The sequence below is a fragment of the Pipistrellus kuhlii genome, unplaced genomic scaffold, assembly GCF_014108245.1.
Source record: "Pipistrellus kuhlii isolate mPipKuh1 unplaced genomic scaffold, mPipKuh1.p scaffold_m20_p_16, whole genome shotgun sequence".
Classification (NCBI taxonomy): domain Eukaryota; kingdom Metazoa; phylum Chordata; class Mammalia; order Chiroptera; family Vespertilionidae; genus Pipistrellus; species Pipistrellus kuhlii.
In genome coordinates, this window is record NW_023425471.1 from 25,863,649 (window position 1) to 25,891,270 (window position 27,622).

Consider the following 27,622-nt stretch of genomic DNA (forward strand, 5'->3'; position numbering starts at 1 on the left):
GACGTAAAGTGAGAGGTCGCCTGCTGAGGCCGAGCCAGACCAATGAGGAGGGCCAAGGGGCTGGTTAGCTTGTTCTCACGCCCAACCAGCCACCCCAGCCGGAGGAAAGTTTCGCTTCCAGGAGGGAGAGGAGCAAACATGGCAGCGCGATCGTGGCTTTGGTGTGTCTCTGCAACCATTGCGGTGGCGCTGCTGCTTGTATTTGGGGTTCCTCCAGCCTCTGCCCAAAGAAAGAAGGAGGTGAGGACGCTATTTGCAGCAACACGGGCTTTCCCCAATGAGCGGGCTGGAGAGGGTCTGTTCTCTCCTTCCTGACTCCTTTCCCCGCCGGTTCTACCTTAAGTGCCTCCAGTTCCGCCGTGTTGGCAGTTGGGGGGTTTGCGAGAGAAGAAAGTAACTCCTTGTGTTCTGGGAATGCTGAGTCTGAGAGTGGGGTTGGGTATGTGACAGCCTGGCTTCTCTAGGCCTGTGCATGTACACAGAACTTTCGGTACTTTTTTGAGTACGGGCCCTCCCAGGTGGTGGTGGAAGTTCGACTTTAGGTCCAGCGGGTAGAATATCTGAGTCTTCTGCTGTCAGCAGATGCAAATTCCTTTACAGACGCTTAAGAGCATTTTCACTTCAGAAATGTAAGAACGGGAAAATTAGGAATGTAAGACTTAAACTGAAGAGTGAAACTGTGCCACGTTTATCAAATTGTCCAAAAAAATAATTTAAAGCAATTTAGGGGAGTGGAAGCTATTAAACCATTTTCAGTCATTTAACAAGTATCAAGCATGCCGGGCACTATTCTAGGAGCTTGGTATTCATAAGTGAACAAAACTAAGATCCCTCCTTGTGAGATTTACTGGTTTTAGAGAGTGGAGGAGGTAACAGTATTCTTTACTCACAATTAAGCAATCCAAACAGGCATTTTAATACTGTGTTGAAATACTAGAGACTTAGAGCTATATGCTCTTAGAGCTTTACAATTACTAGCAATAGTTTATGTTCTCCAGTTTTATTTTTTATAGATGAGGAAAACCGAGTCTTAAGCTTACACAGTTAAATTGCAGAAAAAGGTATAAAATCCTATATCTGGTCAGTCTTATGCTATTTCCTGTACATTTCTGGGCTTCCCCTAATACACAGTATCTGTGCATGCACTTTTAAAATACTATTTAAACATCTCAGATGTTTGTCAACTTGAGCTGAATTTAAAAAGATCCTATCTTTTGTTTCTGAATATTTGAACTATTCCCTTAAAAAGGGGTGCGGGGGAGCAAGCTGGCAATTTAAAACGGTTGCTTATTAGCTTGGCAAAAAGTAAAATAAAAAATATACAATTTTTAAATGTATGGTGAAGTGAGCAGGTTCATACACTGGAACTAGAAATTGATGTGTGTTTTTTTTTAGGAGGGATCCAAGCTATTTTTACATGTAAAACAAGATGTAGAGAGCAATACGTACTTTTATATTTAGGATTACTTTTATGTCAAAAATAGTGTGTGTGTGAGTGTGTGTGTGTAATGAAACTTTGGTAAGAATACACATCAATCTGTTAGCCGTGGTTGTGGGAGAGTTGGGATTGTTCGTTAGGGAAACACTTTAACTTTTTTTTTTAACACTTTAATTTTTTATCTTATGTACTGCTATTGTCTGAATTTGTATAATGACCACTTTTTTAAAAAAAAATACAATTTATTGATCTCAGAGAGGAAGGGAGAGGGAGAGAGATAGAAACATAAATGATGAGAGAGAATCATTGATTGGCTGCCTTCTGCATGCCCCCCACTGGGGATCGAGTCCACAACCCAGGCATGTGCCCTTGACTGGAATTGAACCCAGGACCTTTCAGTCTGCAGACACACGCTCTATCCACTGAGCAAAACCAGCAAGGGCCACTTATTTTTTAAATATGCAAGCGGAGATTTAAAAAAGTTATTTAAAAAAAGAAAATAGAAACGAATTAAGTTATAGTTATTCTTTAATCTCTCACTGAACTAGAAGCAGAAGGGCCTAGTAGGACATAAATTGTTTTTAAAAGGAATAAGCAGCCAAAACCGGTTTGGAATTAACTGCCTGCCTTGATCTTCTGTACTCTCTGTGTCTATACTTGCTGGAATTCTGTTGGAGAATCTCCCTTCTCTCTTACCCCAGCCCTGAGGTTTCCTACTCTTCAAGTCTTAGCTCAAACATTACTTTCTTCCTTAACTAAGTTTGTCCTGGTTCTCCCATGTGAATTGAGAGCAATTCAAATCATCTTTTTTAAAAATATATATATTTTATTGATTTTTTACAGAGAGGAAGGGAGAGAGCTAGAAACGTCGATGAGAGAGAGTCATCGATCAGCTGCCTCTTGCACACCCCCTACTGGGGATGTGCCCGCAACCCAGGTACATGCCCTTGACCGGAATCGAACCTGGGACCTTTCAGTCTGCAGACCAATGCTCTACCACTGAGCCAAACCGGTTTCGGCAAATTGAGAGCAATTCAGAATATTGTATTATAATTGTTTATATACCAGTCTTTCCCATTGGACTGTGAGCATCTTGAATACAGACGTTTTTAAATTAGTGCTCTTTCCCTAGCAGTGTCTTTCAGAAAGGTCCTCAGTAAACATCCAATTAATTCATTAACTGTGTGCATAGAATCACAACTCTGTTCTTTCACTTGCAGGCTTGTTTAGGTTTTAAATCCTAAAGTTGGATTTTTCTCATCAGTAAACAAGGGATAAATATAGGCTGGTAAGGTCTCCAGGTTTAATTAGCATATAACCATTTTATTAGTATAGATTATTTATTCAATGCCTTCTACAGGTCAGGCACTATGATTTATTAGGTCTAGTAATAATTAATGTCGTTTTCTAATACTTTTTTAAATCGAATTTATTTAAACAATACAACAAAATTTAATCAACAATATAGTTGCCGTTGTTTTCTACTACTTGTGCCCAACACTCAGGAAGCATTTTAATCCCTCTGTTGTAAAATTCTTGTGATTTTGATGCAAAAAATTCGGTCAATGCATTTTTGAGGCATTCTTCATTATTAAATTTTTTTCCAAGAAAGTTTTGCAAAGAACGAAACAAATGGTAATTGGAAGGGGCAATATCAGGAGAATATGCAGGTTGAGGGAGAACTTCCCATTCCAACTGGCGCAGTTTTTCAGCAGTGATTCTTGCAGTATGCGGTCGTGCGTTATCGTGGTGAAGAATTACGCCCTTCCGATTAATCAGCGCGGGTTCTTTTTCTCTTAAAGCTTGGGCTAACCTTTCCAATTGGGCACTATACACTGCACTTGTAATGGTTTGGTTAGATGGTAAAAGTTCATAATGAAGAATTCCTTTAAAATTCCACCAAACACACAACATCACTTTTTTCGCATGCAAGTCAGGTTTTGGCGTGGGCTGCGGAGCCTCATTTTTGTCCAACCATTGAGGCCGCCTTTTCAAATTAACATACAGCACTCATTTTTCATCTCCGGTAACAATTTGCTCTAAAAACGGCAAACGGTTTTGACGAGAGAGGAGCGAACTGCAAATTGTGACTCTTTGATTACGGTTGTTGTCGGTCAACTCATGAGGAACCCATTTTCCAAACTTTTGGACTTTGCCAAGTGCACGCAATTGATTGGAAATTGTTTTTTGTGAACAATTTAAAGTTGTCGCAAGCTCTTGTTGGGTAATTTGAGGATTTTGCACCAAAAGAGCCTGAAGAGCTTCTTGATCAAAATTGGACACACGGCCTCGACCACTCTTGTCATCTAACGAAAAATTTCCCTCGCGAAATTTCTCAAACCAACGCTGGCATTTTCTGGCGCTAACTGCATCTTGACCAAGAGCACTACAGATGTTTTTTGCAGCCTCACTTGCTTTTCTTCCTAAGTGGAACTTGTAAAGCATGCAGTGCCAAATATGCTCTTCATCCGCCATCTTCTTAGCCCTAGTTTTGCAACAAAAACCAAACCAAACACAAACTTTTTCAAGCAAAACTTGTTAATTGCACTTCACACGTTCTTGTAGATACCACGTGTTTGAAGGTTATGTCAATACAAGTCAACGCCAAGCAAGATTTTAAACGAATGTTTAAAACAACATTAATTATTACTAGTCCCGATACATGCATTATCTATAAGCCTCACAATAACACTGCAGAGTATTAACCCTTTAAATTTATTTTTATTTTATTTTATTTTATTAGTAGTATGAGCCCCTTTTGAAAGATGAGGGAACTGATGCTGAGCAAAAGGAAGGTTTGGGGCTTGTTCAAAGAAGCACAGCTCTAGAGAATGAGCTGGGATTCATCCCTGGTCTGATTCCAAAGCCTATGCTCTCTGCTAGACATGAAGGTTTGTTTTCCAGTGACTTGTTTTGTTTTTATGGTGAATTATTCCCTCCCTGTGGTAGAAGGGAAGTTGCTTATCCTTACATTTGGTGTTTTTTTTTGTTTTTGTTTTTGTTTTGGGGGGGTGATAACAATGAAAAAGCATGGTATTTGATAAAATTGTCCATGTTTCTTGATCTACTTCTGGGAATCTGTAATAAAGAAATAACATGAGCCGAAACCAGTTTGGCTCAGTGGATAGAGCATCGGCCTGCGGACTGAAAGGTCCCGGGTTCGATTCCAGTCAAGGGCTTGTACCTTGGTTGCAGGCACATCCCCAGTAGGAGGTGTGCAGGAGGCAGCTGATCGATGATTCTCTCTCATCGATGTTTCTAACTCTCTATGCCTCTCTCTTCCTCTCTGTAAAAAAAATCAATAAAATATATTTAAAAAAAAAAAAAATAACATGAAATATGGAAAAAAGTTAAATGTACAAAGAATATTGAAGCATAATAAAAATGGTCATAGTAATGGTAGGGTATCAGATAGTTCGCCTCCCTTTTCTCAGTTCTCCAAAAAATTTTGTAACATTTTAAAGAGCATGTGTTTTAATGTAACTGAAGTGATCTTAACAAGTTACTCTGTCTCATTTTCCTTATCAGTAGAATGGGAAAATGCCTATTTCTTTGAATATTGTGAAAATTAAATGAGATGAAGGCTATGAAGTGCCAAATGAAACACCTGGCATGTAGAAGATATTAGATGAATATTAGAAAATAAAATAAGAATGTGTTTCTCTGCTGTAGTGAAATGTTTTCTCAATTGATCTTTTTGTAGTGTTTTTATGAGGATTGTTCAGAAAATGGAATTACCTGCATATTTTATTGGAAAAAACTTCTACTTTCTCTGACATCGCCTTGAGAACTGACATGTGAACGTGTCACACATGCAAAACTCCTGCAGTTCTTTACAAAATACCTTATTACTAAGAACCAAAGGCTCAGTAAGTGTTGTAAAACAAGTTGAGACACTTCCCCAATAATAAAACATCACTGAGGGGATAGTGGTATATTTTAGCCCTGTCCAGGAAGTAAGTGAACTGAGAATGGAGCAGATAGCATTTAAGGATTAAATCTGCACTCTTCTCTGCTTATTGTCTCCTTCAGTCATTACCTGCCAATTATGTTTCCAGATCTGTTCAGTCTCACTCATAATATAAGGATCGAGTTGGAAAGTTATTGCTTAACCAGGAAATTTATTTTACTAGTGTCTAAACCTAGGGGTGTCGAACTCAATGAGAGAAGGGGCCAAAATCTAAAATCCAGCCTAAATCGCGGGCCGAATGGTTTACTGAACAGTCATAAACTGTCATTGTGATGGAAACGCAGCGGAGTGCAGTGATGACAGCGCGGTGCGGGCCACATTGCAAGGCCTGGCGGGACGGATTTGGCCCGCGGGCCTTGTGTTTGTCCATGTGGAAGAATAGTGGATGATTAGGAAAGCTAAAAATATGAAGAATTTTTAAACAAACCCTGATGGTCTAAAACACAAGTACAATCAAATCAGTTTGATGCTGAAACCGGTTTGGCTCAGTGGATAGAGCGTCAGCCTGCGAACTGAAGGGTCCCGGGTTCGATTCCGGTCAAGAACACGTACCTTGGTTGCAGGCACATCCCCAGTAGGAGGTGTGCAAGAGGCAGCTGATCGATGATTCTCTTTCATCGATGTTTCTAACTATCTCTCTCCCTTCCTCTCTGTAAAAAATCAATAAAATGTATTTTTTAAAAATCAGTTTGAGGGATCCCTGATCAGTTTGGCTCAGGGAATAGAGCATCGGCCTGAAGACTCAAGGGTCCCAGTCAAGGGCATGTACCTTGGTTGTGGGCACATCCCCAGTAGGGGGTGTGCAGAAAGCAACTAATGGATATTTTTCTCTCATCGATGTTTCTAACTCTCTATTCCTCTCCTTTCCTCTCTGTAAAAAAATCAATAAAAAATTTTTTAAATTAATTTGAGGGAAAAGGGTTGTACATTTTTATGAGAGCTTCAGACTGGTGGTGCTTAGCTTTATTACATCTGAAATTCCAAAGAAATCTTAATAGCAGGATCATATTTTAGCTTTAAATGATAATAGATTCCTATATGCTGTTTTTGATGAGTGATATTCAGTGACAGAAGGGGAATTTGTAGTTGTTAAGGCTTAATCTACCAATTTAGTTAAAATTATTATGCAAGCAGATAGAATAAAATTAAACATCTCACTGCCCTTTTTTGACCCTCTTAATCTCTGTAATCTCTGTAAAATTTCTTCATACTTGATTATTACTAACAGGATTAGGTACATTCATTGACTTCATGTTAGTGGGATTGTTGTGTAGCCATACTCATTTAAATACTTCAAGAGAATCCTGGCTGGTTTTCTCAGTGGTTAGAACCTTGACCTTCAGATCAAAAAAGGGTCTCAGGTTCGATTCCCGCCAAGGGCACATACCTCAGTTGCAGTTTGACCCCTGGCCCTGATTGGAGCACATGTGGGAGGCAGCCAATCGATGTGTCTCTCAAATCAATCTCTCTCTCCCCCCCCCCTTCCAGTCCCTCTAAAAATCAATTGGGGGGGGGGGAAATATCCTACAGTGAGGATTAAAAAAATGTTTCAAGAAAAGAGAAAAACTAAGCTTACTTTGTTGGTATTATATTTTAATTATGAATATTGTTCTTTTGTTTTATTTGAATAGTTGAAAATATACTCCAATAATGTACTCCAAGAAGGGGGAAAATTGATTGGGAAAGTCTTTACCAATAAATTTAATGTTTTCCTTTCTCAAGTTTACTTGAGCTTGTGTATTTCCCAAAATTTCTCTTTATCACTCATTATACTTCATATTATTTGTCCAAAGTCTGTGGGTTTGTTTTTTGTTTTTTGTGTTGGTTTTTTTTGTGGGGTTTTTTTTTTTTTGCACTTTAGTGATCACATTTATTGAAAGGGTTGGAGAAAAATAAAAATGCCATTTAGCTTAAGAATTTGTGCTTTGTACACATAAACTCATTTCAGGAACAGAAGAATTCTTGGTCATTTATTAATATCAAAATTTACGCAGGTTTCTCTTTTGAATATCTTCTACCTTTAAAGACGCAATCATATAAAGTCTCCTAATTTCCACACAGGATATATTCTTTGTTTCAACCAACTCTCAATGGAGGGGCAACTAGGACAACACCATCTCCCCAGACAAAAAGCATTGGAATATTCCGTTTTGTTGATTTATATATTTCTTCATATGTTTCCTCATCAATTTCTATGGTAGTCACAGTTTCTTCCACATCTCCCAATATCATATTTAAATGTTGATAAGCCTCGCCGGGACCGGTTTGGCTCAATGGATAGAGCGTCGGCTTGGGGACTGAAGGGCCCCGGGTTCGATTCAGGTCAAGGGCATGAACCTTGGTTGCGGGCATATCCCCAGAAGGGGGTGTGCAGGAGGCGGCTGATCGATGACTCTCTCTCATTGATGTTTCTAACTTTCTATCTCTCTCCCTTCCTCTCTGTACAAAAATCAATAAAATATATTTAAAAAAAAATAAAAATAAATAAATAAATGTTGATAAGCCTGGTCAGGGTGTGTTCGGGAGGCAATGGATCCATGGGTCTCTCTCACATCCACATTTCTCTCTCCCTCTCCCTCCCTCCTTCCCTTCCACTCTCTATGTAATCTACCTCAAAGCTCTCTGTCATTTCTCATTTTCACATAAATTCGCTCATTCAGGCTGAGCCTGATAAGATCCAGGGGCTCTTCTAGAGTGTTGGTAGTTTGTTGCTGGTCCACGTCGTCCACCATGTTTCCAAAGTCTGTGTTTTTTACTAAACTCTGTGATCCATAATGATATGGATTCCAAGGCCAAGCAAAATTCCTGGGATAGAGTATTTGGTTGATGAATATTTAGGGAATAAAGATATGAAAAAATGAATGATTAGCTAGTATATTATTGAGAAATTATAATTCATAGGAACTTCAAGTGCTGAGTCGAAAGAGAGACACCTGTAGGAATTATAGAGTTCTGTTGCTGGTGATGGATACCACTGTCACAACAGGCAAAAGCTGAGTGTGCTATGCATGTAATTAACAGAAAAATGTGTTTGCTTCAGACCCTCAGCTCATTCATCAATAAAAACAGAAATGAGACCTAAAAAAGGAACTTGAGTTTAGCTAGAGAATACCTGGTAGATGTTGGGGGTGATTAGTTACAGAAAAAAACTTTCCAAAGAACACCAAATATAAAAAGAAGGAACCCACTAAAGAGAGGACGAAGTATGTTGATTTGTAATATTAGGAAAAGTGGGGAAATGGTCAAGAAAAGGTCATAAAATCATGCTGGGATCAGATCACATGAAGCGCCCACTCTACCACCTCTTCCAACGTAGAATTGTAAGTTCCATGAAGAAAAGAGCCAGGCCTGTCTTGTTTGCTACTGTATTCCCATAGCCCAGCATAGTCCCTGGCAAATTTCAAGAGCTCCATACACATCTGTCAAGAGAGATAAATTGATTTTTTGTTAATTCTCACCTGAGGATATTTTTCCATTGATTTTTAGAGTGGAGGGAGGGAGAGAGGGAGGGAGGGAGAGAGGGAGGGAGAAAGAGAAAGAGAGAGATAGAGAGAGAGAGAAATACCTATATGAGAGAGACATCAATTGGTTGCCTTCCACAAGAACCTGCAACCGAGATATGTCCCCTTTGACTGGAATCTCATTTGAGATGGGCCAACATTATATCTGCTGAGCCAAACCGGCTAGGGCGATAAATTGATTTTTAATGTTACTTAAACCAAACAACAAAACAATTTTCAGATTGAAGTAATTAATTGATATAGGTGTATTTATAGGCATAAACGTATCTGCCCACAAAGACTGGTACTGAGATTAATTTTTTGCTTTCACTTAATCTACTCGTAAACATGCTTTTTACATTGCTGTAATAACTCATATGGAATTAGTGTTATTTTTGGTAATATAAATTTATTAAAAGTCTGATACATAAATATTCCTAGAGGCTATTTTTTAGTATCCCTAGGCCCTCGCTGGTGTCGCTCAGTGAATAGATCATCAGCCTGTGGACTCAAGGGTCCCGGGTTCGATTCCGGTCAAGGGCATGTACCTTGGTCGCAGGCACATCCCCAGTAGGGGGTGTGCAAGAGCAGCTAATCGATGATTCTCTCTCGTCGATGTTTCTAACTCTCTATCCCTCTCTCTTCCTCTCTGTAAAAAATCAATAAAATATATATTTTTTTAAAAGAAGTGTCTAGGAAATATATAGGTGTTATATTTGAGTTATTCAGACTATATCACATTCTTCAACTGTTCAGGAATATCAAGTAGTGATTTATTATTAAAATGTTATAGTTTTTCCTGTTCATTATTTGAATCGCTTAATATTGATTTAATTTCTCAGTGTTGCACATAAATTTATGTAACTTGATCCCTATTCATAAGAATTAAGAATGTAGAGCAGTAGTTCTCAAAATTCAGTGCATATAAAGACTTGGGGTACATGTTAAATTTCTGTATTATTGGAATCTACCCTAGACCCAATTAACCAAATTTATTGGAGGATGAAATCCAGAAGTCTGTACTTTTAACAGGCTACACTTTGAGAAACATGAGTGTAAAAAGCCTATTATCCATTGGTTTGCTTGATCATCAAATCTTTTGTAATGTGTTCTGAGCAGTAATGAAGAAAATATTTTTTGAATATACATAAAACAATTAAAAACACTTAAATCGTATAGTGAAAGTTTTTTTTTTTCATTTTAGAACAGTTCTCAATAAGAGATGGGGGAAATTTTGCTCCCCAAGGATTATGTGGCAGAGTCTGGAGATAATTTTGGTGGTTGTAGGTGGGGGTAGGGGTGCTACTGGCATCTAATGGGTAGAGTTTAGGGATGTGCTCAACATCCTGCAATGTGCAGCACAGCTCCCCTCAACAAATAATTATCTAGCCTAAGATATTAGTAGTGCTGTTGAGAATCCCTGGTTTAGAATGATCATGGATTGTTTGAATCCTAGTTCTGTGTCTTACTATAACTTTGGACAATTTGGGCAAGTTACTTAACCTCTGTGATTCTGGTTACTCAAAAGTTAAATGAGAATAAAAATAGAGTACCTCATAGTGTTGTTTTGAGGTTTGAATTAAACACTGTACTTTATATAAGAGGAGTTGCTGCCTGATACATACATACTAAGCATTGCAAATACAGCAAGTCCCTGGATAGCATCCTTTTGTTTCCTTATAATGTTGATGCGATCTTTATTGGTATCAATTAACCTACGTTAAAATTGGTTTCTTCATACTTCATTTCACTTAAAGTCACAGAACCATTGGATGATGTTAAGTAAGGACTTACTTTATTAGCTGCTATTTTCTCAAAAAAAAATCAATTCAAGAGAGACATTATTAAGATATATTAAAATATTAATTATTGTGAATAAGATTATAACTTAATTATTCTGTTCATGTGATTATGTGCTCATGTAATTTTGTGAAAGTTTAAAACTAGTTCTAGTTCTTCTTTTGTTGTGATCTATCTACAATTCATTTTAAAGTAAATGAACTCAAAGTAACCTAATGGTCCCTGTATTAAGCAGTCTTTTGAGGCGATAATCTCATTTTATAAGAGCTTTAAAGAGAATTTGTAATTCCTCTGAACTAATTTCTTTTATTGGATAAATTATTTGGAGATTGAATAGCCAGAAATCTGGTCTTTTCAGGCTGTTAATAAAGAGGAACAGGAATATTATAAATGATTTACATAGACCAAGTTGAAAAGTTTATTCAGGACTTTTGTTTAAGAAGACTCCACATATTAATATCTAATATCAAAGCACATATAGTTGTTTGTTGGAGTGATCATAAATCTATGTGATTAAGCCGAGACCGGTTTGGCTCAATGGATAGAGCATCGGCTTGGGGACTGAAGGGTCCCGGGTTCGATTCCAGTCAAGGGCATGTACCTTGGTTGCGGGCACATCCCCAGTGGGGGGTGTGCAAGAGGTAGCTGATTGATGACTCTCTCTCATCAATGTTTCTAACTATCTCTCTCCCTTCCTCTCTGTAAAAATCAATAAAATATATTAAAAAAAATAAAGAAATCTATGTGATTAAATAGAGATAGACTATATAAAAAACTGTTGTATTACTTGTTACAGGTTTTCACTTTTTGTCTAAAATAGCCACAAATAGAATCTGCATCCATGGTAAATAAAATAGACAAATCACGTTTGAATTTGCTGGTATCTATCAAATTTAATTTGAAAATGAAACAAAATTAATGACTGCTTAAAAACAGAGAATGCATATGATTTTAATTTAAATTATTTTTCATGAATTTGTGTTTTATTCTTGCACAGAGATCATGCTGATCTTCTCTGTATCATGTCAATTTTAGTATATATGTTGCTGAAGTCAGGGTACAAAGATGCATATTTAAAAAAACTGAACCAGCAGTGTTCTCTGAGCTGTGAGACTCATTAAGGATGTATCAAATAACAAGAAATAATTTTGTTGGAAAAACTGAATACATTTAATCTATTTATCTTTTATTTAAATAGAATATTCTCTACTCTTGACAATTATTGCTAACTGATTCTCCTGTTAGCCCGGCAGGCATGGCTTAGTGGTTGAGTGTCAACCAGGAAGCAGGAAGTCATGGTTTGATTCCTGGCCTGGGCATATGTCTGGGTTGTGGGCTGGATCCCCAGTGTGGGGTGTGCAAAAGGCAGCTGATCAGTGATTCTCTCTCATCATTAATATTTTTATCTCTCTTTCCCTCTCTGAAATCAATAAAAAAAAATTTAAATATATATTTTATTGATTTTTGTACAGAGAGGAAGGGAGAGATAGAGTTAGAAACATCGATGAGAGAGAGTCATCAATCAGCTGCCTCTTGCACACCCCCTACCGGGGATATGCCTGCAACCAAGGTACATGCCCTTGACCGGAATCGAACCCGGGACCTTTCAGTCCCCAAGCTGACGCTCTGTCCATTGAGCCAGATCGGTTTCGGCTGAAATCAATAAAAATATTTTTTAAAAAGGGGGAAAGAAAGATGAACTAGCTTCTACCCTTTACCCCTCTACATTATCTACCTTCTATTCTAGTTCACTCTCTTCACTGCCATTAGCAATGACCTGTTTCCTTAGTATCATTCATTGTTCCATAAGTCTTGTTATTTGCTATACCAATCTTTTGAGAGTGTATGTATTTTTCTATGGGCTTAGAGTCCATATTCAGTTTTACATGTGTGGTATATTCATTTTCTGGCTCTTACTGAAAATATTTTACATTTGCTACAAAACTAATTTTTATGCCATCTATCTCTTTTCATTCATAAGGGTGTACTCAGGGTTGGTTTGTTTGTTTTCTTCAGTATTACCTGAATTTAGGCATGATTTAAAAGGATATCATGTGCCATGGCCTGTGTGGCTCACTTGTTTGGTCATCCTCCTATGCACTGAAAGGTTGCTGGTTTAATTTCTGGTCAGATCAGGGCGCATACCCAGACTGCAGCTTGATCACCAGTAGGGGGTGTGCTGGAGGCAGTCAATAAGTATTTTTATCTCACGAGCACGCGGGTGCGCTTTCTCTCTCTCTCTCTCTCTCTCTCTCTCTCTCAAATTATGCATCTTTTACACATTTATTTTAAAGTAATACTTAAGTATTATTTTATTTTATTTTTATTCCAAAATAGAGATTTATTCATTAAGAATTATTTAATGTTTGCATAAAAATCACCAATTGTTCCTCATTGGGTTTTTAACACACATGAATTCTTTGGGGATCCCTCTATTCGCCCCAACACTTTCAAAATACAGCTCTTGTTAGTGCCAGGAGGGACAGTTAAGGCAACGAGGTGTTTCCTGGGTCTCGGCATGGGGAGGGCTCGTGGTCTCCCTGGGAGAGAGCACACATGTTTCTTAGGCGGGGCAGCTGTCCCTGAAGGAAATACTTATGCAGAAGAATGCAGATTAAGTCATCTGTGATCAGTTACTCATGCCTAATAGCTTTAAAATAAAGTCTCCTTGGTCAAGGTCATCAAGAGCTTGCTGGTTGTTTTCAACTATGAAAAACTGTGTGGAAAAAGACAGTAGGAAAGAGTAGGGGTCTATGCTGACAGTGCTGTGAGGCTGGGCTGTGCAACCACAGGGCACACTGGTCTGCTCTAAAAGATCCTGAATGATTTCCAATCAGACTCCTCGTGGTCCTCACATGATCCGAAACATCACTGCACCAGATGCTCGCTTTTATCTTTTTTTTTTAATAAACCTTTATTGTTCATATTATTACAAAAGTTCCTCATTTTTTCCCCTCCACCAGGTTCCTACCCCACACTCTGCCCTTTCCCCACCCCCCTCAGATGCTCGTTTTTAAAATGAGGCGTATGACAGGGCTCCCCAGGGTCACGCACCACGTGGGGGGACGGGGATGGGGAAACCCTAGGACTTGACGTATTAGCAACATTAACTGGTTTTTATCACACTGAAATGGAGGCAGCCGGTCTGCACTGCGTGGAATTAAAGGTGATTCAGAAGTAGGGTGGTTATTTATTGCTCTGTTAGGATAGACCCCAAATTGACTTTTCAGAAACCAGGGCAGCCCCTGCAGCGCCAGCCGGACTGGGGGCTGCTCCGGGGGACGAAGCCAGGGCGGCCTCGGCTTGTTCACAGTGTTCTGGCTCTGCTTCTGGGAGTGCCGGCCGGGGCCGCCTACACCTTGTAGTTGAGGTCGGCGTTCATCTTGGTGTACATCTCGTAGATGACTCGATGGTGGCCGTGTAGTTGACCAGGAAGAGGCGGACCTTCTCCAGGCACCCCTCCTCCATCATGTTCTGGCCCTTGGAGAGCTCCTTCAGGAAGTCGGACTTGTAGGGCACAGCGCGGCCTGGAAGATCTGCATGATCCAGCCGTGGTACTTCTTTTTTCTCTATATATATTTTATTGATTTTGTACAGAGAGGAAGGGAGAGAGAGAGAGAGTTAGAAACATCGATGAGAGATAGTCATCGATCAGCTGCCTCTTGCACACACCCTACTGGGGATGTGCCCGCAACCAAGGTACATGCCCTTGACCGGAATCGAACCCGGGACCCTTCAGTCCCCAAGCCGTCGCTCTATCCATTGAACCAAACCGGTTTCGGCTAGCTGTGGTACTTCTTGAGTGCCGCCTGGTAGGCCTTGGTGGCGTTGATGCGAGGTTGGGGTGGCTCTCGTCCCGCTCGCCGTCGCAGTTGCTCTGCAGGAAGATCTGGGTGAAGCGGAGGCCCCTTTTTAGCCACATCAATGCCAGCGTGGCCCCCACTTTGGGCCACTCCGCTCCGTTCATCTCCTTCTCCGCCTCCAGGATGTTCTGCAGGGTCCGGAACTTGGCCAGGTCGGTATTGTACACAGCTTTGATTTTCGTGATGTTACCGCTCATGTCCGCCTTGATGGGCGTGAACACTGGGGACCCGAGGCAATCGAAGAAGGGCGGCAGGTGGGACACTGCCTCCAGGAAGGGCCCGGTCTCGATCTGCTTGTCCGCGGGCAGCGGCTTCAGCAGGTGCTCGGCCAGCAGCGCCATTCGGGGTCGAGGCCGGTGGTGATGCCCCAGCCGGCGCCGCGGGCGTCCACACCGCCCCCCCCCCTCCCCCGCCCACCGCAGTCCACGCCGGGCCGCCACTGCCGCCCGCTGCCTCCCGCCGCCACCTCCGGGGACACCAGCGTCTCCACTTCTGTCCGCCGCGCCGCGCCGCCCGCGGAGCCGAGCGCTCGTATTATTTTATTTTTAATTAAAATAGTAACAATGGTTGAAAACATATAAGAACATATAAAATTATTTAAGAAGATATACAAGGAGGTATAGAGCATATTAAAGTGAATATCCATGAATCTACCAGCCACTTTTCATACGAGAGGAACCTTCCATATTTATCACACAAATTGCATCCTTCCCTCAGCAGAGTTAGTATCTGAATTCTGTGTTAATCTCTCTTGGATTTCTTCATAATTTACTATTGCTTTGACTACTCTTGAGCTATATAAATTGTATCAAACTGAAGGTATTATGTAATTTACTTTTAAAAGATCTTTATCGTTGAAAGTATTACATATGTCCCCCTTTTTCTTTCATTGACCTCTTATACCACCCCTGTTCCCACCCCAGGCCTCCACCACTCTATTGTCTGTGTCCATGGGTTATGCATGTATGTATAGAAGTTTTTTGGTTGATCCCTTCAGCCCACCTCCACTTCCCTCTAAGAATCATCAGTCTGTTGCATGCTTACATGTCTTTGGATCTATTTTGTTTGTCAGTTTATTTTGTTCATTAAGATTCCATATATAAGTGAGGTCATGATACTTGTCTTTCTTTGATTGGCTTATTTCGCTTAGCATAATATTTTCCAGGTCCCTCCATGTTATCTCCTATATTACAGCTGCATATAGGTGTGCTCATCTATTTATGAGCACTTGGGCTGTTTCCAGATCTTAGCTATTGTAAATAAATGCTGCTATGAACATACAAGTATGTAGAGGGGGATCCATTTTCTGAGTCCAGCACGGATAGAAGGCGATAAGGTTCCTGAGTAGGGGCGACAGGGGATTGAGAAAATGAGAGACAGGCACAGATACAGTAGGGAAAGCTGGGACCGGACCGATGGAGAGACAGGGACCCAGAGCCAGAGACCCTTGCAGCACATTTATTTTATACCACCAAATACCAGTAAGTTTTACTAAAAGTCAAGACAAAGGAGACTGTTTGCATTCTAGGGTGGGCCCAGTCCATATTCATTCCTGGTGCTTGGCTGGATTTACATAATAAAACCCACTTCCAGGCACCTGGTCTGAAGATCAGCTGACTACACCCTTGCCTTTTGGCAAACCAGACATCACTGGATTCAGCTGACAATTTAAAGAAATGTCCAAGTGCCTTCCCTAGCGCTCTTTACACAAGTGCATATATTCTTTCTGCTTTGTGTTACAGGCTTCTTAGGATATATTCCTAAAATTGGAATCACTGGGTCAGAGGGCAGTTACTATATATATAGATATATAAATTTTTATTGATTTCAGAGAGGAAGGGAGAGAGAGAGATAGATAGAAACGTCAATGGTGAGAGAGAATCATTGATTAACTGCCTACTATACACCCTACATTAGGGATCAAGCCCGCACCCTGGGTTTGTGCCTGACCAGGAATCGAACAAACCGTGACCTGGTTCATAGGTCGACTCTCAAAATTTTTGAGGAAATGCACACTGTTTTTCATAGTGGCTGTAGCAGTTTGCATTCCCACCAGCAGTGTACTAGGGTTCCTTTTTCTCCACAGCCTTGTTGGTTGATTTATTGATGGAAGCCATTTTGGCAGGTGTGAGGTTGTACCTCGTTGTTTTAATTTGCATCTCTCTGATGATTAGTGAACTGAAGCATTTCTTCATATGTCTCTTGGTCATTTGTATGTCCTCTTCGGAGAAATGTCTATTTAGGACCTCTGCCCATTTCTTAATTGGATTGTTTTGTCTTTTGTTGAGTTGTTTGAGTAGTGTATATATTTTTAAGTTTAGCCTCTTATCAGATATATCACTGGCAAATATTGTTTCTCATAATGTTAGTTCCCTTTTTTCTTTTTCTTTTTTATGGCAGCTGCTCTAGGAGAGGCCTCGGGGGTTATACCACCAGTGACCATAGGAGCCAGCAGTTTCGCTCCTATGTACTTACTTATCCTGGGAAATGAGAACATATGTCCATTCAAACATGTGCAGGGATGTTCATCATATCAAAATGTGGAAACTGCCCCTAAGCCCACCAGGGGTGGGTGGGTAAACAAATCCGGTGTGCCTACCCAATAGGATATGTTTGGTAATAAAGAGGATGCCCCAGCATGGTGGGCTAAGAGAACATGCTGCCCTGTAAAAGAAGCCTGTCACCCCAGCCACACATTGTGCGAGTCCGTTTAGTGAAATGTGCAGAGTAAATAAATCCCGAGACACGGAGACCAGACTCGTGGCTGCCTGGGCCTGGCAGGGAAGCACGGAGGGGGTGGGGGGCCGCCGCACAAGCAGTGCCCACTGATGGGCACGAGATCCACAGTTATGTCTGAAAAGCTGCACCACCAGACTAGACGTGATGTGGCTCATGGAACTGAAGGTTCACAAGCCAGGGATGTGGCCTAGGTGGGTCCTCAGATGGGTCTTGCCACCTCTGAGGGATTTCACACCGGCTCCTGACGCACCCACAAGAACAGGGGAGCAGCACTTCCAGAGAATGGAAAGAAACGTCCACAAAACAGCACTATTTCTGTCCGCTTTCCTTTTACTAAATGCCTGGGAGCTGATACCTTGTGTTCATGACCCTCCAGGGAACTAGAAGTCCCCACGTGAAAACTCTCGTCTTTTACTCCTTTGCCTTAAAACGCCTTTTTCTGCCAAAACCAGTTTGGCTCAGTGGATAGAGCATCGGCCTGCAGACTGGGGGATCCCGGGTTCGTTTCCGGTCAAGGGCATGTGCCTTGGTTGCGGGCACATCCCCAGTAGGGGGTGTTTAGGAGGCAGCTGATCGATGTCTCTCATCGATGTTTCTGGCTCTCTATCCCTCTCCCTACCTCTCTGTAAAAAAAAAAAAATCAATAAAATATATTTTTAAAAAAGAAGAAGAAGAAGAAAGCTCCCAGATTTATTGAATTTCCAGACCCACCTTCATTTGCCTTAGCAGGGCCAGGTTAAATGACTTAGCGTGCCGCACATTTCCCACCTCTGCTCTATTGAGTTGCTGTTTGCATTTTTTTTGAAAACTTAGTTGGCTACATTTGTGTAAGTCTATTTCTGGGTTCTGTTGCATTGATCTGTGTGTCTATCCTTTCATCACCGCCACCCAGCCTTGCTTATTATAGCTATATAATTGATTTAACTCCATATTCTTTGAAATCTTTCGCAGATGAAAGGGTTTATGACTTTGTTATTTATTAGTAAGTCATATCAAAAATATAGTATTTCACTAAATCTCATCATAAAATAATCTAATTTTAAGAATAAGTATCATCTTTAGGCCCAACTCCTAAATTTTACTTTTAGGTCTCTCAAATTTCCTATGGAACTCTACTTGTTAGTCTTACTGTTAAGTTGCCTAGATAAAAGAAACTTTATATGGCAAGTTTACTTTTTTAATCTTTTTTTTACATGACAAGTTTAGAACGGCATGTTTCCTTTGTCTTTTTTAGATGGTGTTATCTGAAAAGGTTAGTCAACTGATGGAATGGACCAATAAAAGACCCGTAATAAGAATGAATGGAGACAAGTTCCGTCGCCTTGTTAAAGCCCCACCAAGAAACTACTCCGTTATTGTCATGTTCACTGCTCTCCAACTTCATAGACAATGTGTCGTGTGCAAGTATGAACCTTCAACTACACTTTAAAGTTAAATAACTTATAAGATTTTAACCATTTTTCAATTCCAGAGAACTAAATTAGTTTAGTGGGTACATAATGTGTATATCTTACTTAAGATATTTATACTAACACACAATACTACTGTTCTTTTATAGTCACTTCTTGGTTGTCCGTATTAGTAGTGGGAACAAAGAGCATGAATAAAGTATTGGAGCCACCAGGAATAAATCTAAATTATCTTCTAAATTGGTGTCAACTTATATAAATGTATGACAATAGCATTGATGTAGTGTTTTATTATTCGTGTTTTCAACTTCATACTCTTGTTTTATCACAGCAGCCCCAGAAGGTAGTAAAGGAAATATTCTCTCATTTTGGGAAAAACAAGTTCTAAAATTTTAACTGGTCTACCCAAAGATAGAGAGATTTATTAATACAATAATGGTGGCTGCATCCAAGTTTGGAATTACAAGAGAATTTTTTTAGAAAATAAAGATGCATGATTTATGGTAGAGATGTTTCTTTTTTTCTAGATTATTTTGCAGTGATTCTAGGTCACTTTCATATAAACTTTCATCAAATAATGGTTTATTGATTTATTTTACTGTTTCTGAATGATCTTAGGAATAAAGATTGATATTTCTTCAAACAAAAATGCTATGAATTGCCGAAACCGGTTTGGCTCAGTGGTAGAGCGTCGGTCTGCGGACTGAAAGGTCCCAGGTTCGATTCCTGTCAGGGGCATGTAGGTTGGTTGCCTGCACATCCCCAGTAGGGGGTGTGCAAGAGGCAGCTGGTCGGTGTTTCTCTCTCATCGACGTTTCTAGCTCTCTATCTCTCTCCCTTCCTCTCTGTAAAAAATCCATAAAAATACATTTAAAAATATTTATTAAAAAAATACTATGAATAATGAAAATTCCTCTTTCTTCCTCTCTGTAAAAAATTAATAAAATATATTTTAAAAAATAATGAAAATAGTGGATTTTTAGCTTTTTGTGGGGATTTTTTGTGTGTTTTTTAATATATTTTAAAATCAGTATGTGTGATCTGACAATTTACTTTAAATGAAATGACAAAGCAGCCCTGTGAAGAACTAATTTAGTAAAAACCTTCTCTCTCATCATTGATGTTTCTATCTCTTTCTCCCTCTCCCTTACTCTCTCTGAAATCAATAAAAACATTTTTTTTAAATTGTGGTAGAGACAATTAGGTGGATTTTCTAGTGACTACTAAAGGGCTTTAAGATAAGAAATAGGCACAAAGTATGAGATATAGACAGGTAATTACTACTTTCTATTGAAATCTCCAAACAGTTGGGATAAGACTTCTCTTATGCCAAAACAATGACAGACTTAGTCAGCGTTTGTCCTAATCCCATCAGCAGAGCCTGACTTGCCCCCCACCATTGGAAAATTACTGTTGAGTCTTTGGATCTGTGTTACTTCTAATAAACTAGATTGCTTTTTAAAATGTTTTATATTTTATCTTCACAAATCTGATTACATCCAGGCAAGCAGATGAAGAATTCCAGATCCTGGCAAACTCCTGGCGATACTCCAACGCATTTACAAACAGGATATTTTTTGCTATGGTGGATTTTGATGAAGGCTCTGATGTTTTTCAGATGGTAAGATCTTTGGTTTATTCTATTAAGTAGGAATAGGCAAACTATGGATAAAGTGAAACACATCTTTTTAATGGCCACAAGAAGTTAAATATGACTTGTTTTATGTAAGATCTAGAGTACTTAGTAAAATAAAAACTGAACTTGAGGTAGCCATGAAATGTAATAGTCAGTGCTTAACCTAATAGAATATGGAAATTGGGTTGTAATCAAGTAATAGACACACACACACATTTGTGGTAAATATACATAATAAAAATTACCATTTTAAACAATTTTAGTTGACAGTTTATCAAGTAACTTTTTAAATCACAGCATTAATCCATCATTATACCATCACTGTAATATTGAAGTTTTTAGTCGAGTTAGGTATTGTACTTGTCTTTACCCCCTGCTTTTTTTTTTTTTTTAACATATTTTATTGATTTATTCACAGAGAGGAAGAGAGAGGGATAGAGAGTTAGAAACATCGATGAGAGAGAATCATCGATCAGCTGCCTCTTGCGCACCCCCTACTGGGGATGTGCCCACAACCAAGGTACATGCCCTTGCCGGGAATCGAACCCGGGACCTTTCAGTCCGTAGGCCGATGCTCTAGCCACTGAGCCAAACCGGTCCCGGCTTTTTTTTTTTTTTTTTTTAATATATTTTATTGATTGTTTACAGAGAGAAAGAGAGATAGAGAGCTAGAAATGTCAATGAGAGAGAAACATCGACCAGCTGCCTCTTGCACATCCCCTATCGGGGATGTGCCCGCAACCAATGTACATGCCCTTGACCGGAATCGAACCTGGGACCTTTCAGTCTGTAGACCGACGCTCTACCACTGAGCCAAACCGGTTTCGCCTTCTTTCTTGTCTTAGTGGAAAAGCTCCTTGTTCAAAGCTCCACCCCTTTCCTGTGCCCTGGATCCCATAGTGTATGAGCTCTGTCAATCATGACCTCTCTCACCTATATTTTCTTAATTGATTTCAGAGAGGAAAGGAGAGGGGGAGAGATAGAAACATCAGTGATGAGAGAGAATCATTGATCAGCTTCCTCCTGCAAGCCCACAACCCGGGCAAGCTGCAATCAGGAATCGAACCATGACCTCCTGGTTCATAGCTCAAGACGCGACCATTGAATCCTGCCGCCCGGACAGTTGCTTAATTTTTTTTCTTAATTTTTAAAAAATTTATTTTTATTGACTTCAGAGAGGAAGGGAGAGTGAAAGATAGAAACATTGATGATGAGAGAAAATCATTTATCGGTTGCCTCCCACATGCCCCACAATTGGAGATTGAGGCTGCAATCTGGGCATATGCCCTGACCAGGAATCAAACCATGACCTCCTGGTTCATAGGTCGATGCTCAACCACTGATCCACACCATTCAGTCTCACCTGCATTTAAAAAAAAATGAAGTGTATTTACCCAGCTGGTGTGGCTTAGTGGTTGAGCAGAAAGCAGCTGATCAATGATTCTCTCTCATCATTGATGTTTCTATCTCTCCCTCTCCCTTCCTCTATCTGAAATCAATAAAAACATTTTTTTACAAGTCCATAGGATTTGGTAGCCAAAAAGCTAATCTATTAATTCCCTGTAATATACTGCCAGGGAGACCAAAGTAATCATATCCACTAATTAGTATACCCTCTCCACTATGGATAAGTCTAAATAACTATGTCTAGAAGGGTTTTATTGTGAGTACAGAATCAAAGCAAGGAACTTGGGTTATTATATTGGCTGATATCTTTTAATTATAATTGTTTTATACTAGCTAGTCTTCATTTTAGGGTTACCTGCTGAGTGAACCTGAATGCTTGCATCTGATGTCCATCATTTTTCCCGGGACTTAGTCAGACTTTCTGTTTTTCACAAGAACAATTAGGTCAGGAAAGATAGAATGCAGATAAGTCAGTCATGGTTTCTTTATTTTAGCAATTTCATTGTTGTCTTCTTAAACAGATCTTGGTTTCATCATAGAGTATTGAGAACTGTGGTGCTTCTCAGAAAACATTTATGAACCTTTTAGAATTAACTATTCTGCTTATGGCTACCATTTTGTATTGGTTTTCATTGCAATGTCAGAGCCCTATTTTAGTTTCTTTCTAATTGAGAATGTACTCTATTTGGATCTTGCCTCAGCTAAATAAGAGTTTTAGTTCTAATAAATGTATTCTTTTTTGCATAATCTCAGAACAGTTAAAATGTTGGTGGCATGGGCGATTTTCCATTCTGAAGGAGTAAAATGTAGGTTTCTTAGCTAGGAGTTTCTATTTGGTCAGCAGTATGCTAATTAATGTTACAGGCAGCCTTGGATTTGAATCCTGTCTCTGCCATTTACCATTTTCCTCAGGCAAATCACTTAACCTACTTAAACCTGGGCTTCCTCATCTTCATAAAATGCCTAATTTTCAAGATAATATTTGCTGTTACTTCTTTTCCTTGATAACTTATATTTTCATGGACTACTTTTAATTTAGCTAAACATGAATTCAGCTCCAACTTTTATCAACTTTCCTGCAAAAGGGAAACCCAAAAGAGGTGATACGTATGAGTTGCAGGTGCGTGGTTTTTCAGCTGAGCAGATTGCCCGTTGGATTGCTGACAGAACTGATGTCACTGTAAGTTTCCCTACTTTGTAGAAAGTTACTTTGCCATTATCCACTTGGAATCTTACTGGGGATATCCTAATTAGTCTTGTACCCATATCACTGAGGTGGTAATTAATAAGTAGTTTCGCAGTCCCTTCATAAGTAGCATTTAACAGAATCGTCATGATGAAAGAGTAAAATTACAAAACATCCTTTGTTATTGAATTCAGAATGGAAACCACTCTTTTGACATTATTAAGTGTGGACTTTCTAGTTGTACTTGGCAAATACTTATTAACGAAAGGAATTATGTTGTGGTTAAACAGAATATTGTACTTACTCCATCCCATTTTAAGATACATTGTAGAGCCAAGCATGTAGAATCTCATGATTAGGATGAAAATAAAAAAGTGTAATTTTCCCTGAAAGTAACTACACTGATTTGATTGCTTTCATTTCAAATTATGGTGACCTATGTAATTAGTGAATCAATTTCATAATTTAAAATATTTTTCTCTCCTTTCCATTAGATTAGAGTAATAAGACCTCCAAATTATGCTGGTCCCCTTATGTTGGGATTGCTTTTAGCTGTTATTGGTGGACTTGTATATCTCCGAAGAAGCAATATGGAATTTCTCTTTAATAAAACTGGATGGGCTTTTGCAGCTTTGGTGAGTACATTTTAGAAAAAAATTACATGAATAAAACTAATATTGTATTGGTAGGTAGCATTTTGTTTATTTCTTACTGTGGAAATTATTTTATGTATTTTTATTTTATGCCTTAAAATCAGTTTGTCTCCTCCATTATATCATTAGGATGGCCAGAGCTTGGAGAGTACCTAGTTTTTTGTTCAACCTAAGTGATAGACTGTCACCTCTAGAAAATCTTTAGTTTTTTTTAAATTATTATTTTAAAGGTCTTTTCAATATTCAATTTTAAAACTTGTATCAACTTATTTATAATTTTTAAATGTGTTTTCCTTTTGAAGTAAATATTTATTCTTGTGATCCTTGTGAAATACAAGCCTTAATTAAGAAATAATTTGCCGAAACCAGTTTGGTTCAGTGGACAGAGCGTCAGCCTGTGGACTGAAGGGTCCCGGGTTCGATTCCAGTGAAGGGCATGTACCTTGGTTGCGGGCACAACCCCAGGGGGGGGTGCGCAAGAGGCAGCTGATCAATGTTTCTCTCACATTGATGTTTCTAACTTTCTATCCCTCTCCCTTTCTCTCTGTAAAAAATCAATAAAATGTTTTTAAAAAAGAAATAATTTATCTGAAAAAATATGTTCTTCATATATTACTTAAGCAGATGTACTTTTCATATGCCTATCAATTTAATCAAGGTGGAAACAACTGCATTATGTTAAATAGTATGTCATTTTTTGTTTCCTAGTGTTTTGTGCTTGCTATGACATCTGGTCAAATGTGGAATCATATAAGAGGACCACCATATGCTCATAAGAATCCCCACACAGGACATGTGGTAAGGAAAGTCCAGGATTTCTTTTCATTGTATACCACAGTTAACCTTAATAATGATTAGCCTGTGAGACCAGTGTCAGCATATGAGAGAACTAGATTTAGTTTTGGATTTTCAATCTTTCTGTTTACGAGCTTCAGTTGCTGAAAAGAAGATGCAGTACTCTTAAAAGTTCCTTATACTATTTGTTGTGTCCTTTTGAATTATCTAGCTAAGAATGAAAGTCATCCTTCAGCTAAATACAATATTTGATCAAGTACTTGAGCCTCTACTGTTTCTAGGCACTGTGCTATATATTATTAGATATAGTGATAAACAAGAAAAATATCATCCCTGTCATCCTGGAGCTTACATTATGTACCTCACAGTTTTATATACTGAAATACTAGTTTTCTCATGATTCTGTTGTTGAAAAGACAGTATAAGTATAATACAATGAAAAAATAAAAATTTTAAATAACACAGAAATAGCTTTTATTTATGTTGAATGCAACAGACCTGATGCTTACATATATAAGGTGAATCAATTTCATAGAGTTTGAAAATAGCCTATTTTAGGATTAAGATACCAATACATACATTTATTTAATGTATATTTAAAGACTTAATTTTGTCTCTTTTTTTTCCTCCCAGAATTATATCCATGGAAGCAGTCAAGCCCAGTTTGTAGCTGAAACACATATTGTTCTTCTATTCAGTATCCTCTTTAAAATAAGCCCTTGGTGCTGAGTTTTTGTCTTTTTTTTTCACATCATAGTATTCTCTGTACAGTTTGGTTGAGGCTACTCTCTTATTAATGCAAGTCCTAATATCTTTGTAATCATATTACTATATCATCTGTCTTTAGCCTGATCAACTGAAGACCACCAGGGATAAACCTGCCGTCTGATAAAGCCAGGTTTATTGGCTCTTGCTATAAGGTAGATTGCATGTCAGGGGAACCAAGGGACATCTTACCTTAGAAAAGATAGGGTTCTAGGATTTGGGTAAGGAGTGGGGCTTATGTGAAATGTAGATGAAACAATGTCTTGATAAACTCAAAGCAATACCTGGCTAACTGTAAAGGGGTCAGCCTCAGGTTGGGACTGTGAAGTGGACAGGGTTCTGTTTCTTGGAAACTACAAATTTTAGATAAATGTGGGATTGTTGTCTTCAGAACTCTTTGTTTGAAGCTCTGTACTTTGGTTGTAAATTGAGGCTACTTAAAAATTTTACTTGTAGCCTAGCTGTCTTGGCTCAGTCAGTGGTTGAGCGTCGACCTATGAACTAGATCACGGTTCAATTCCAGGTCAGAATGTGCAAGCTCGATCCACAGTAGGGGGCGTACAGGAGGCAGTCAGTCAATGATTTACTCCCATCATTGACGTTTCTTTCTCCCTTTCCCTTCCACTCTGAAATAAATAAAAATACATTTTAACAAAAAAATGTATACTTGGAAATTGAGGGACTTTTATCCTCCAGGCAGGAATGGAATGTTTAATATGAATCAATGTATGATTTCAGAGAACAGTGTTCTTCATTCAATAAGAAACCAGTAGTTTAAGTACTATATAAAGAAAAAAGTCAGCCCTAGCCAGTTTGGCTTAGTGGACTGAAGGGTCCCAGGTTCAATTCCAATCAAGAGCATGTACCTTGGTTGCAGGCACATCCCCATTAGGGGTGTGCTGCTGATCATGCTTCTCTCTCATAGATGTTTCTAACTCTCTATCCCTCTCCCTTCCTCTCTGTAAAAAGTCAATAAAATATATTTTTAAAAAAAGGAAAGAAAAATGTCAAAACCCCTGGAAATACCACCTTTAGTAAATGTTCATGTATAGGGGTGGGCAAAAGTAGGTTTTAGTTGTTCATGATAAATACAATAATTAATAAAAAAAATAATATAAGAATAAACTTTCACATACAACTGTAAACCTGCTTTTGCCGACCCCTTGTAAATCATTCCCCATTTTATGTCAGTAATTTTTTAAAATATATTTTTATTGATTTCAGAGAAGAAGGGAGAGGGAGAGAAAGAAACGTCAATGAGAGAGAATCATTGATCGGCTGCCTCCTGCACACGCCCCACTGGGGATTGAGCCCACAACCTGAGCATGTGCCCTTGACTGGAATCAAATCCAGGACCCTTCAATCCATAGGCTGATGCTTAATCCACTGAGCCAAATTGGTTAGGGATATGTCAGTGATTTAATAGAGATGTTTTAAGGAAAACATTCTGGAAAAAAAATTTAAGTCTTTTTTTTTTTTGAGAACATTTGGGGAAATTATATTTTCTTAAAACAATGTTATGTAATATGAAAAATAAATGTACCTGCTTAAAATTCAGTCTGTAGTCAGAAGACTCCATCTATTCAGCCATGAAATGGTGAGCTGACAAGTATAATATGTAATAAGTCCCGATGATGAGAAAGAAGATTGAAAAAAAATATATTACCTTAACTTCATGTTTTTTTTCTTCAATTCTAAAATTTATTTATTTTTATTCAATTTATTTAAACTGAAAAACAAACAACAGTTTATCCATTTCTCTCACTTTCTACCCCTTGCCTTTGGCAGCCACCAACCTGTTCTCTATATCTAAAAGCTTGTTTGGATATAGAGATAGAGATATATAGAGAGAGATTCCACAGAGATCATATAGTATTTGTCTTTCTCTTCTTTATTTTAAATTATTTCAAAATTTATGTTGGAAATGTTCATTTATGATTTGGTAGATTAACCAGTTATTATACCATGGAAAATTTTCGGTATCTGGAAATGGCCTTAATTATATATATATATTATTGATTTTTTACAGAGAGGAAGAGAGAGGGATAGAGATTTAGAAACATCGATGAGTGAGAAACATCGATCAACTGCCTCCTGCAAGCCCCCTACTGGGCACCTGCCCGCAACCAAGGTACATACCCTTGACCAGAATCGAACCCTTCAGTCCGCAGGCCGACACTCTATCCACTGAGCCAAACTGGTTTTGGCAATAACAATTTTTTAAAAATGTTGATAGAATTAATATAATGAGACTATTACTAAGTAGTAATGATTTGAAAAATATTCACCTACTCATCATCCCATCTAATAAAAAGGTGATATGCAAATTAACCATGACTCCATTACAAAGATGGTGGTGCCCAGTCTCCTTAGCCCCGCCTGAGTACCCCAGTCCTGGGGGGGGCAGCCACTGAGAGCAGCCTGGCGGAATGTTTGCTTCATCGCCGAGGCAGCCATTCTG

At 38.9% G+C, this 27,622-nt stretch overlaps 1 protein-coding gene, 1 non-coding gene and 1 pseudogene across 3 annotated transcripts in view; 1 reads left to right on the top strand and 2 right to left on the bottom strand.

Annotated features, from left to right (window-relative positions):
* Positions 1-27,622, top strand: part of MAGT1 (magnesium transporter 1) — a 39,785-nt gene continuing 12,163 nt past the window's right edge. The window contains exons 1-7 of one of the 2 annotated variants that reach the window (XM_036439864.1): positions 1-240; positions 18,545-18,714; positions 20,223-20,340; positions 22,802-22,942; positions 23,443-23,583; positions 24,310-24,399; positions 25,030-25,093. In XM_036439864.1, coding sequence (XP_036295757.1) covers positions 43-240; positions 18,545-18,714; positions 20,223-20,340; positions 22,802-22,942; positions 23,443-23,583; positions 24,310-24,399; positions 25,030-25,093 — 922 coding nt within the window. In that variant the 5' untranslated portion in view covers positions 1-42. Of the gene's footprint in view, positions 241-4,306; positions 4,330-18,544; positions 18,715-20,222; positions 20,341-22,801; positions 22,943-23,442; positions 23,584-24,309; positions 24,400-25,029; positions 25,094-27,622 lie in introns of those variants that run through there. The other variant, XM_045582379.1, reaches the window with a different exon arrangement.
* Positions 11,661-11,771, bottom strand: LOC118720309. Its single transcript, XR_004988404.1, has one exon. It is a non-coding gene; the product is annotated as a U6 spliceosomal RNA (small nuclear RNA).
* LOC118720132 lies at positions 14,491-14,964 on the bottom strand (annotated as a pseudogene).